A 12,836-nucleotide genomic window follows, 5' to 3' on the forward strand; every position below is an offset into this window, starting at 1 on the left:
ATTTTGAAATAATGACATATAGAGCAGACTGGAACCTGACTCGAAGCCTGGAATCCAGCCTAGCTCAGCAGCTAAATCATAGCCAACCTGCAGACCTGTAAGCATAAAATAAATATTTATAATTTGGGATGTGTGATATGCAATACTGTTGCAGCAGAAACCTAAATAATATGCCTCCTCAATGACAGGGTTGTAATTTATTATTTCTTTTGGCATTCAGCACCTTGCTGGATACATAGTGGGTGCTCAATCCATACTACTGAATTAAATCCAATAAACAACCTTCCTCAGGTACACTAGTTTTGTTCGTATGAACAAAAAAAGTTACCTCTAAAGCAAAGATTTCTAAAATGAATGAATAATGAGTGACTAAACAGAACTTTGAGAAAGCAAGCTTTTTTTTTTTTTAGTGAGGGCTGAGAGCTTCTTGTGGCACTTTAAGTATGAGCAGATGCTTCAGAGATACCTAATCTAACCTCTGTCAGATAAATTGATTAAGCATGCAAGATACAGAATCTCGTTTACTGGATAGACCTTAAAAAAACCTGGCAAGATTTTGAATCAAATGAGCTGAATGACTTGTCTCTTATCTGGTGTTTTCAAGTAAATGATCCAACTAAAAAATATGAAGCAGCTAGAGTAAAAAGCTAAATATTTAGCTCAACCTTTCTTCTGCACAGACTTTTATTCAATTTAATTTCATAAACCTATTCTAAGTATCTTTACATACTGGTGATAAAGAAAAAATAATATCCTTCATCTGAGCCACGATAAATCCCTTTGGAACAAGGCAGGACATAAAAATACATACCCCCAAATTCCTCTACTTAAAGTCAGATAATGCTCTGTAACTTACAAAACATTTTTCATACACTCTTCATTTAATTTTTACAATAATATATGAGATTTTGTTTTGTGTTTTAATCCATATCTCTGAGATGAGGGAACAGAGGTTCAGCCACATGATGAGGGCCTGGCAGTTAAGTGACAGATGTCTGACTGTCTTTCACCAATACCACAGGGCCTCATTCCCCAAGACTTAAACATTAAAGACATAGGAGACAACTTTAACATACCACTCCGGGGAATATTCTCTGGAGCCGGTCTGCTGCAGCCAGGGCCTTGGCCTTGCCACCTGCTAGGCAATCTTCGAATTCATAGAGAGGCTGCCTCACAGGATTGGAGTAGGAGATCTTGGCATTGTCCACAAATGTGATGTGTCTGACGCCCCACCCCTGTATAAAAACAGTTGATCATGATATGTTTCTGATGAACGTTTCACAGTGTGTCTCTCTTGAAATCTCTAAAGGGGTTTTGCTTTGGAGCAGCTTAGGAACCTCAAAATACAGGAAACTTTGGAAACTGAATTGTGCAAATTCTGTTTTGATAAACAGAATAGCAACTTCTTTTAAAAGAAAAAGTAATTATATACTCAGTGCCTGGTTTCTTGTAAGAAATGTCAGAGTGGCTCTAATAATTCGTTATGCTTGACAGTGGCACCAGAAAAAAGATTTTGAGGTGAGTCTCATAAGAACTGTCTATGTTGCTGTCTTAAAAGAATTAGCAATACCCTCCAATATCTTTGCTTTCCCTTAGGAATAATTAAGTATAAATAACAGTTCATCTTAAAACTCACTTAAAACCTGAATTAACTCCTCAGAGAAATGATTTACAAGTTATTTCCCACTGCTTAACACTGCAGAAAATTTTGTATTATTTCTCCAAGAGGCAAAAGCCTTAATAATCTAGAATTTATATTCTCGGGAATAGTTTTCATGATTTCATATACTTCAATTACATCTCCTATAAAGTCTTATAAAACCACACAATTTTAAAGTTAGATAGGATCTCTAAAATCCTTAGTCCTATTATTTTGTTTAACAGATATGGAAACTAAAGCCCAGAAAAGATAAGTGACTCACCTAAGGTCATAAATCTAGTTAATAGTAGGGAAGGAATGAGATCCTTAGCGTTGGAAGCAAATGAAGATGCCAACTTTGGGGGCCGGGGGGGTGGTTGAGGTGGTGGTATGTGTATTTCAGTATATCATAAATAAGTATAATGATCTAAGAGAAGCTCTAACATGATTAGCTATAAAGCTAAGCTTCTGCTCTCTTATTTCAATATCCATCAATTAGACTGATGATTCTAGGGAGACAATCAATGAAGACCCAAGATTTGTTAACAGGGTTGAGAAACTCAGGCCAGAATCCATCCTTTTAAAAGCCTAGTTTAGACTGGCTGTTTATTCTGAGGCCCACTGGTAACTTTTTGATCTGCTCATCCAGTTTTATCAGTGACTTTCACCAGCTAAGTAATCTACAATGGACGGGGAATAAAGGTATGGAAAATTCAAAAGTCACTTGTGCTTGGTTTGGAAATATTTATTTCTGAAGTATTTTTGCATTCCTTAAGGCAATGCTGAGTGGATAACAAGGAAGGCAGTCTAGGAGCATGCTGGGCAGTGAGAAGAATGCCAGATAAATTATAAACATGCCATAGGTTAGTCACATGCAGGTAGACTTTCACACTTAACTTTTGGCTTCCTGGAATGCTACACAGTTTAAATGGCTAATCTGCAAAGATTAAAAAATTACAACACACAATGCTGGTGAGGACGTGGTAGTGAGAAACCTGTTTTACTGGTTGAGAATGTAAACTGGTATAATTTTTCTGGGAAGCAATTTGCAATGTTTCTAGAGTCTTTAAAATGTTCACATCCTCCGACCTACTTTCAGCAATCTATCCTAAGGAAATACATTTAGCAATCTCTCCTAGGAAATAATCTAAAATACTGACAAAGATGTTCTCTGCAACATAATTTATAGTTATGTAAAAATTTATACTTATGTAAATAATTGGAATTAATATTAATACTTAACATTAAGGGAATGTGTCAGTAAATTGTTTCATTATACAAGAAGGCATATTCTAAAGCCTTTAAAAAGGCCTAATAAGCATCTTTTTTAATGTCATGGGAAAGTGTTTACAATGTTCATTGATAAAAACAGGGGACAGTATTATACATTAAATAAAGTTTTAAAATGTATATTAAATAAACATTGAAAGGAAGTAGGCAAAGAAGTTATAGGAAAATGGGTACCTTCTTCTCCTGCTTAATAACTTTTACACTTTAGAAATTTTCTGTAATAGGTCCATACTGACTTTGTAATTTTAAAAAATGTTAAGAAAACATAAGCATCTAATTCTCTAATTCTAGAAGCTAGGAAAATAACAATAAAATATATTCCACGAAAAGAGAGAAAAATTAGTAAAGATAAAAGATATTAATGAATCTGAAAGAAAAAAATTATAGAACTAATAAATTAAGGACCTACTTCTCTGAAAAACTGATAAAATAGACAAGCCTCTCTGGCTAGTCTGAAATAGAGAAAAAAGGAAAAAACATAAAAATAGGACATGAAAAATGTGGAAAGATTTTAAAAAGGTAAGATTTAAAAGAAGAAAATACAATAGGCATTTTATGTCAATTAATTTCTAAATTTGGATGAAATGGATTTTCTAGGAAAACAACAAGACTAAAGTGACTCAAAAGTGGCATAAAGTCTAAAAAGTCAATCAATATAAAAACATTTGTAAAAGTTCCCAGATGCCCTTCCCCCACCAATAACACAATTCCAAAAGGCACCTGGCCCAGCTGGATTTGTAACTGAATTTTACCATCAAGGAACACATAAGACATATAGTTAAACTGTTCTGGTGCACAGAAAAAGGCAGAAAGTTTTAAGTTTATTTTATAAAGCTAGCATAACAGCTGCAACATATACAAAGACATCACAAAGAAAAATATTACTATAGACTAACTTGAGTTATGAATACAGATGCAAAAATTGTAAATAAAACATTACCATTTGAATCCAGGTGTATATTTGAATAAGATGCTGTGAACAAACGGTATATTCTAGGAATGCTCAATTAAATTAGATTTGCTTTGATTAGCTTGATAAATGTATTTGATAAAGCTCAACAATTATTTCTGACATGAACTCACAGTAAGCTAGAAATAGAAATCAACTTCCTTAACTTATAAAAAAAGCACTTAGCAGAAACCAATATCAAAAAGAAAAATTAAAGGTAAAAATAAGAGGTTTCTCATCAAAGTCAGTAACAAAACAAGGATGCCAACTTTCACTGCTATTCCTCCAACATTACTATGGAGTCATAGTCAATTCTGTAAGGCAAGGAAAAAATATAGAGATATAAATATTGGTGAAGAATACTTATCAACCTACAAAATTCAAAAGAATCTAGTGAAAAACTATTATAATTAAGAGAACTTAGAAAGATAGCTAGATAGAAGACAAATATTGAAAACTCACTATCTTCCTTATATTCCAGTAATAGTCAGATGGAAAATTTAATGGGATAAAATATTCCTAAAAGAACAAAAATCATAAAATATGTAGAAATAAACTGTATAAGACAGGTGTGAGACCTTCATAAAGACAACACTACAGAAAGAGAAAGATGTTCTCAATAGTTGAAGAGGAATACAATGCCTCTGGAACTAAGGATCAATATTGTAAAGATGACAATCCTTCCCAATTTACCTATAAATTCATGATCATTTCAATTAAAACTGTGAGTAGGAATGCAGGAATAAACTAATAGAACAACAGAAGAAAACAGAGAACCCATAAAGAGACTAAGGTATAAGGGGATTTTGTATTTGATAGATGTAGAAAAATTATGATTTTTATTATTGAATAAATGCCATTAAAACAAATGACTATCTGCTTTGTGAAAAAGAAGTTAGATCTTTGCCTCTCATCATATAACAAAAATAAATTCCACATTGATAAAGATCTATACATAAAAACAAGAGTTCTGTAAACCACAAATGAAAAAACTGTCATATTTAATCACATAAAATTAAAAAAAACTTTTGTATGGCTAAATATACCTTAACTAAGTTGAGAAAAAAAATTTCCATCATATAACAGAAAAAATGTTAATATTCATAATTAAAAAAGCTCCAACTCAATAAAAGAAACAACCCAAAGGACATGAATAGAAGAAATAAAATTCACGAAAGAAATAAAAGACTCACCCTCACTAATTAAAGAAATGCAAATTAAAAAGCTCTGTTTCTCACATATTTCTAGGAGTACAGACTAGTATAATACTTTTGAAAAGTAACTTAGTTTTGGGGAAAAATATATGTAAATATAAATTGAACATTTTCTCCAATATAGCAATTCTACTTCTAGAGCTATTTTCCTAAAAAAAAAAAAAAAATCCTATAAATATGTAAAGATATAAGTCTAAAAATGTTCATTTCATCAGCATTTCTAAATGAAAGATATGCTGAAATTGATGAAATAAACAGAGGACATAGTCATACACCAAACTACTATGTATATATAATATGAAATATATAGGAAGAGAGCCACAATTATTGTTCTATTAAGTCAAAAACAAAAATCTATTATAGATAGTATGCTATGTTCCAATTTTTGAAAAAATAAATAAATAAGTAAAGGCAAAGACAACAAATGTTCAATAAACATCTGTATGTCTACGCTAACTTCAGGGAAAGATACACTGCATACTAATCAATGAAGTTTGCTTAATTCTCGGAAATGGGACTTGGGGTAGAGGTGGAGGGAAACTTTCTGTTCCTACCTTATAATAAAAACATGTATTCCTTTTATAATTAAAAAGACATTGAGGAAAGAAAAAAGGAAGAGAGAAGAGGGAGGGCAGACAGGGGAGAGGGAGAGAGGAGAAGGGGCATCTAGGAGATGGAAGGCAATCAGGTATAGTAAAATAGAAGAAAAGCCACAACTTTAAAAGTGCCATTCAGCCCCCACAAACTTACCATCAGTGTCCTAGCTACATTACAACCCAGGGTGCCAGCTCCAAGCAGCAGACATTTGGCAGACACGACTTTGTCTAAGTCCAAAGTAGGCACCAATCTCCAACACATCAATTTGAGATTTAGATCCACTGATGACTCAGCTAACCTGAAAATGAGAGAATTATTTATCTATTCGGTCAATCACTCGTTTATGCCCTGATCTTGTCCTTTTTAGATAAGAAGTAGCTGTATGAGAAAACAAGAAATAAATACTAGGAAATCAGGATCAAAGAGAAAACAAGATGAAATGAGAGTAAGTGGAGAGGAAAAAGGTTACTGTACAGAATGCATGCCATCGTAGTCCTCTGCAATTGCTAGTGATCAGCTACGCATTTGATACTGAGCTCCTAGCAGCCAATATGAAAAAGGAAGCATGGCTGGTAATAGGAGTCATTGAATCTATAGATAAAAACACACCAGCTGCTGAAAAGTATTTCCTAATACTGAAAACAGAGAAATGTTTTCTAATTCCCCTCAATAAAGGATGCACTTATACCCTCCCTTAAATACAATACTGCTTTCTGTGAAATATTTCTTAAATGTCCTTCAATGTAGGCTAATAGGACAAAACTAAAGGGAAATGAATAAAGGACTAAAACATGGTACAGGTCTACAGGTCCAAAAGTCTGAGATTGAAGCAAGAACAAAATTTAGAATGTCTAGATGAACAGGTGAACTGTGTGCCCTTTGGGGCAACTATCACCAATGCTAATTCCCACAACCAAACTTAAATTAAGAGTTAGGCAGCAAAGAGTGTAATAATACTCGCTGTTCATGTGAATAGCACCACCTGCACTAACCTGTGCAATGCCATTGGCCTGACAGAGCCTAGTGTGTGCAAAAGCCCCATTGGAGAAAATACCTTTCAAAATATACCTTTTAGGGTCCATACATTCACTGAGGTTCACCATCCTTGGTCCCATGCCTCCTTTCTGGTTCTTTTCCCATCCAACTGCTTTGGGACAATCTTAAGACAAATAAAACAAGTGTAATGAGGGAGACAGGAATAAAAACAAATAAGTAGCAAGGTGGCCCATTCATTGATAAGTTTTTAGTGCACATCTTTCTCAAAGAGGTTCTCGAGCCTTAATGTGCACCTCCTTGCCTCAGTTGCCTATCTTCTCGGCTACTAGGAATCTTGTTTAGAGGCCAGCAGATCCAAGCATAGTCTCCCTGTAGAGGGACTTCTCATACAGCCCTCAAGGCTGGCCTGAGTTGCTTTTACTTCTGCAGTTACTGCAAGTTGCTCATATAAAGACAATCATATTTGGGATTGGTATAACCCTGTGGAGGGTTCACTATCTCAGGAGACAGGCTGGTGTGATGGCAGCACAGCTTCTGTTGAAGTTACCATTGGAATGTGAACAGTACGTCTCTTCTGTTCCTCTTTCTTATTATGTCCCTCTGCTCAGCTGCTCAACTCCATCATTGTGTACTACCTGTGGGCAGATCACAGTCCAAGAGGACTGTCCCTCTGTTAAGATGCCCTCTCATTTAAGTTCACCTTTATTCATTCAGATTTTCCCCTTCTCTGACTTATCTCTTTTAACCTCTGCTCCAGGTGCCTCTGTAATTCCAGCTCTATTAGTTCTCAATGCATGCCCCACGCAATGCTCTGAGAGGATAAGGATCCTGAGGCTAACCAGATGTGGGAAATGCCTCTAGACCCATATCTATGTTCTCTATCCACTCCCTACCACCAACTAAAGATGGAGATTCATGTCACATATGAGGAAGATAAAAGCTCTGAGAAGCCTGCAGTAAAGGAACCACTTTATCTGATTTGGCTTTGTGTTTCCCAAATTTACCTGGCTTTCTCAGTATCTCCCTTCTTCACTGGTAACACATTCAAGGAAATGCGGCTCTATTCTAATGTTGCAAAATCCTATTAAAAACCTCAGTTGCTTTGTAGAATATTCCTGCTACCTCCTCACCTTAATGGAAATGTGGCAACCTTAGTGGAAAAGTGCTAAAGGGGTGTAGCCACTCTCTTATACTCCCCACATCCTAGGACCTTAGTCTCTTTCTCCCTAAATCCCTCGACTCCTTCACAGGGAATCCACCAACCCACAACTTACCCTTCCAGCACCCCCTCCAATGGCTGCCTTGAATAAGTCTCTGAAGAAACAGAAATTCCTTGACTTAAGAGTTAAGATGTATGGGGCTACTGGGAGAAATTTTGTTTCTAATTGTACATTGGTGTACTTTGGCCATTCTGCTACTTTTAGATTTCTATCAACACCTCTATTTTCCTTTTCTTGGGAACTTTTTAGCTTTTGACCTTTATTTTTTTAAAAAATAGTTTTGCTTAATATAATTATGGGACCTAGGAGGTGTTGATTTCATTTACACAATATTTTCTTTGTGAAAAGATGAGATAGGATGACCAGTGGAAAACCATGGGGCCAATTATCCTTGAAAGCCACTTGGGCCCCAGTTTGGCTGGGGGTATCATTCTCAGCAAGAAGCCAGAAAACAAATGTCTCTTCTCATTTTAACTCAGGCCTCTGGTGTAGTTCTATTTTTAGTATCATGAAAAACTAAAACTGATATAATAGATTTGAGTTCTTAAAAAAGTCAAGACTTCAAAATTCTTTTTTTGGGAAAAAGTTCAGACCTGTTATTAAATCACATTTTGATTTCTTAATAATTCTTACATTAAATAAAAATGCTTCTCTAATACATAGTATAAGAAACTTGATAAGAACGGTCTAGTACTGTAATTCATAACTCTAGCCTAAGCTTTATATGGTTACAGATAGGAAATCATAAGGCAGAAACAAAATATCATTTGAAATTAAAAGATCTCTGTACTCAAAATGCTATATCAATGTCTAAGAAAATTAGATGTACTCTAAACTTACTGATAAAGAAAAAAATACTATATATGACAATATTTAATCTATCATACCTGCCTCTATATAAACTACATCTATAAGACACACCCCAAATTAATGAGAAAATATTTTTTAGGGGAAAATTAGGACCTGTTTTCCCACAGTTGGGCAACCAGGAGGAGCACATCCAAGACAGGAATTAAAATGAGAGCTCTCCCACGCTCAGCAGTGTCTGCTACCTCCATTAGCCAGTTGCCAGAACATTCTCTGTATCAGCAGTGGTGGGCTTGGCTACACCATGAGAAGCAAAAGAAGATGTGAGATATTTAAAATTACACTTGCTATACCATTGCCATTGCAACTATGGGATGTCTTAAAAATATTAAAAAGTTCTGCCATATTAATACCTTCAGTTCACATTCTGATATAAAATAACCCAATAAAATTTTTTATTTATTATAAAATTTATAGCTGAGGGGAAACATAAGTCACATGAAAAAAAATTGCTTTTCCTAAACGAAATAATCTACACTCAATATCAAGCATTAAAAAAGATGTATTGAAGGAATTATTGGACTATTGAAAACCTCTTTTTCAAATGGCAATGTACAGTGTTTCCTGGGTTTGTCAGCTTCATCAAGCATCAGCAATTATTGGGAATGGGGAGTAAAAGTTATTCAATGACTTTATCTTAAAAATGCCTTCCCCGAGAGAGGTTGGAAGGATTGAGTGAAGTATGGAAGATGCATGTGGCCTGCCAGCTATACACCAGGCCGACATTACTTGTTGGTTAACTTCATTGCCCTAGAACTATCCTCAAGTTGTGGCTTAATAAAACAAAGGTGCAGCGTGTAAGTCAACAACACATCAAAGCTATTTTAGAATGTGCCAGAAGAGGGTGCTAAATCAAATGCAAATATCTAAAGACAGCAGAAGGCAATGAATTGCTTATGGCTCTAAACTAACAAGGTAAACAGCTTCCTCCTTTGCCTAACCAAGCAGTTCTCTGTCAACCTGAGAAGTCTATTTAAGACATTTATCAGTGCTGCAGCCAAGACACACTGATAAAATGTCATCAGTGCCAATCCTGGATCCTTTTGACTTCTGCACTCTGGAAAGGACATCACAGAAGAGATTTTAACACCCCCAACCCCACACACACTTTAAGGCACATGACCTGTGGATTAAAGAATGCAATGTGCCTTAGAACCGTGTGGACATTGTAAGGAGCATATTAAACAATGTATGTGAAAGTACTCTGGAAAGCATGTAAGTCACAACAATCTGAGGGATAATTTTGGAGTGCTGGGCTTAGTGTGAGATAGGAAATTAACATAAATTAGCATTTATGAAGCACCTATAACATGCCAGACATTGCACTGTCTTTTACTCAGGATACAGATTCCTCATAAGGGATACTCCATGAGGTGAGAACGATTAGCAACTTTATTTACTCAAACTTCCATATATGTTCTCTGTGACCTATGTATAAATATAAATGTGTGTGTGTGTATGCACATATATATACACACACACACATACACATACCCATGTAAAATGTCTCTGAGCCTAAGTTTCCTAATTTATGAAAGGGGATTAATAAGTGATGTCTACCACATAGGACCAAGTGAAGAACGTTAATGTGGAAGGAGAAACGGCACTTTTGCTCACTGGTTTACTGTGTGGAGAAAAGGTCCACAAACAACTTTAAGTTTGTAACAAATAAGTATGTAAATGCATTAATACTTCATTCTTCATTTAAGAAGGGTCAGGAATAAAGATTTTGTCTTAAGCAAAAACAAACAAAACTAGAGGGAGAAAAAAATTCTTAAAATTGAAAAACCTGCCTGGAAGAAATTTTCTTGGGACAATCTTTGCCTTTGTTCCTGTCTGAATAGCAGTGCTGCCCTCAGTTCAAGGGAGGTGTTCCATTGGCAAAGAGGTAGGAATTGTACTTTTCTCTCCCTTCTGCTGATATTGTGAAAGGATGAAAGGAAAGTTAAACCTGATTCAGTTTCTGATAAATGATAATTATAAGCATTCTCAAAGACTGGCAAATTACCTGGGCTAAATGCCATTTCTGGAAGCTTCACTTCGAAGATGATGCTGTGAGTGATATCTCTAACCCCCTGCATGGTGCGGTCCCTGAAGCAGAGAACTTCGACAGATGGGAAACAGCTACTCCTGGTGTCAGGCCCCAGATTTTTTTTTTTTTTTTTTTTTTTTTAAGGAAAGAAAAGAAAGAGCTCACATAAGAATTTCAGCAAACCCAGTTGGAGAGAATTCAATTCATTGTAATTATGCCTGCCTGACACCTTGGGGGATGGCCTTAAACTTTGAGATTTTGAACACATCCATATATGCTTCCTTTGTCTAATTGTGTAGAGGCTGAAGGCTGAATAGGCTGTGATTTCTTTCTAGGTGAATTTTATATAACAATCACATTGCACATAAATAATTCTAACAAATGAATCTTAAATTTGTCAGAATTTAAGGAAGAAAAAGAGCTCACAAGACATTAAAAAGAACCTCTAAGGCATGCAGGCGTTCTTTTGGTCACCCTTCTCTTCATCTGAACTTACATTCCATGAAACCACACCTCAGTCAGTAGTTAGGAAGCCAATTTGTACTATATAGACTGACCACCTGGATAAGGAAGTATAACCATTCTCTCTCTGGGGACAAGCTATAACTCATTTTTTTTTTTTAAGTAACTATTTTTACTCAAGTAAAGCAGACACAAAGGCAAGTATACAAATCTTAAAGAAGGTTGTCTCATGGCTTCTTCCAGTTATTAACCACCTCCTTCAAAAGTAACTATTACTCTAACTTCTAAATCAATACATAGCTATTGCCTGTTTTGATCTTTATAAAGATTTAGGAATCATAGAGTATGTATTCTTTTATATCTAAGCTTATTTTCAACATTATGCTTTTAAAACTGATCTACATGGATACATGTATTGGTATGTCATTCAGATTCACTACAACATAGCGTTCCATTGCAATGAATTTACTATCCATTTCACTGTTTTGGGTTATTAAGACTAATGCTGCTATAAACATTCCGGTATATATATTTTGCTTATATCTGAGTAAGCATTTATGTGCGTTATATACCTGAGAGTGAAACTTCTGAGCTACAGATATTTTTAACTTTGATATATACTGCCAGTTTTCCAGCAGTGTTTGAGAGTTCCAATTGCTCCACATCTTCGACAACACATGGTATTGTCATTTTTAAGTCATTCTGGCAGCTATGTAGCAGTATCTATCTCATTATTGTAGCTTATTATCTTTATTAATAAGTAGTATCTTATTTTATTTCCTTGATGATTAATGATGTTGACCATCTTTTCAAATGTAAAGGTATCCCGTTTAGATTATTTTAGGGTTAGGATAAAAAGGAGCTTGGTAGCAACAGAAAAATCCTATCTGAAAGCAACCCAAACAGCTGAAGGGAAGGCTGGAGAATTTCAAGGTTAGGAACTCTGGCTGCTTGCCTTGCCATACTTTAAAATGTCTTTGGTCACAGTCTGAAGCTCCATAATAGACCTGCTTAGTGGCTCACCGTTGATGGAAATTGGATCATGACTGATTTATTGATTTATTTATTATCTGGTTTCTATGCCAAAAATGAAAAAAATGCATTTGGGAAAACTATAGAGATACAGATATAGGCAGATACATGGTCAAAAACATATAGACAGACACAGACAGACAAACAGATACACACACACACACTACACACACACACACACACATGTAAATACCATCTGTGGGCTGCTAGGACCAAAAAATTCCTCAAAGGCCATCCGGGGTACTGCGCTAAGTTACAGGGATCATATACACCAATTGTTATCTGTGAACAGAAAAGACTTCCTGAGTAAGTATCATGTCAGATTCACAATACAGACATTGCTAATACTTCCTCTCCCCTTTTTATGTTGTTCTGCAAAAGCATTAACAATTAGACACTTGGTGAAGGGCTAAAGGGAAGAGAAGAAAGCAAACTGATGTCACACTAGACAGAACTTTTTGAGGGCAGGAGCTGTCAAATTCTTCCCTGCACCCCCTGTACCTTGTATCGCGCCTGACAGAGAGTAGAAACTAGATAC

At 35.4% G+C, this 12,836-nt stretch overlaps 1 protein-coding gene across 6 annotated transcripts in view; it reads right to left on the bottom strand.

Moving 5' to 3' along the window:
- Nucleotides 1-12,836, bottom strand: part of ATG7 (autophagy related 7) — a 228,405-nt gene that overhangs the window by 167,255 nt on the left and 48,314 nt on the right. For all 6 annotated transcript variants that reach the window (XM_011370556.2, XM_011370557.2, XM_023536863.1 and 3 more), the window contains 5 exons: nt 12,492-12,580; nt 10,781-10,902; nt 6,758-6,848; nt 5,843-5,987; nt 1,077-1,235 (listed from right to left, as the gene is read on the bottom strand). In XM_011370556.2, coding sequence (XP_011368858.1) covers nt 1,077-1,235; nt 5,843-5,987; nt 6,758-6,848; nt 10,781-10,902; nt 12,492-12,580 — 606 coding nt within the window. The remainder of the gene's footprint in view (nt 1-1,076; nt 1,236-5,842; nt 5,988-6,757; nt 6,849-10,780; nt 10,903-12,491; nt 12,581-12,836) is intronic.

This window comes from Pteropus vampyrus, unplaced genomic scaffold (assembly GCF_000151845.1).
Source record: "Pteropus vampyrus isolate Shadow unplaced genomic scaffold, Pvam_2.0 Scaffold171, whole genome shotgun sequence".
NCBI lineage: Eukaryota > Metazoa > Chordata > Mammalia > Chiroptera > Pteropodidae > Pteropus > Pteropus vampyrus.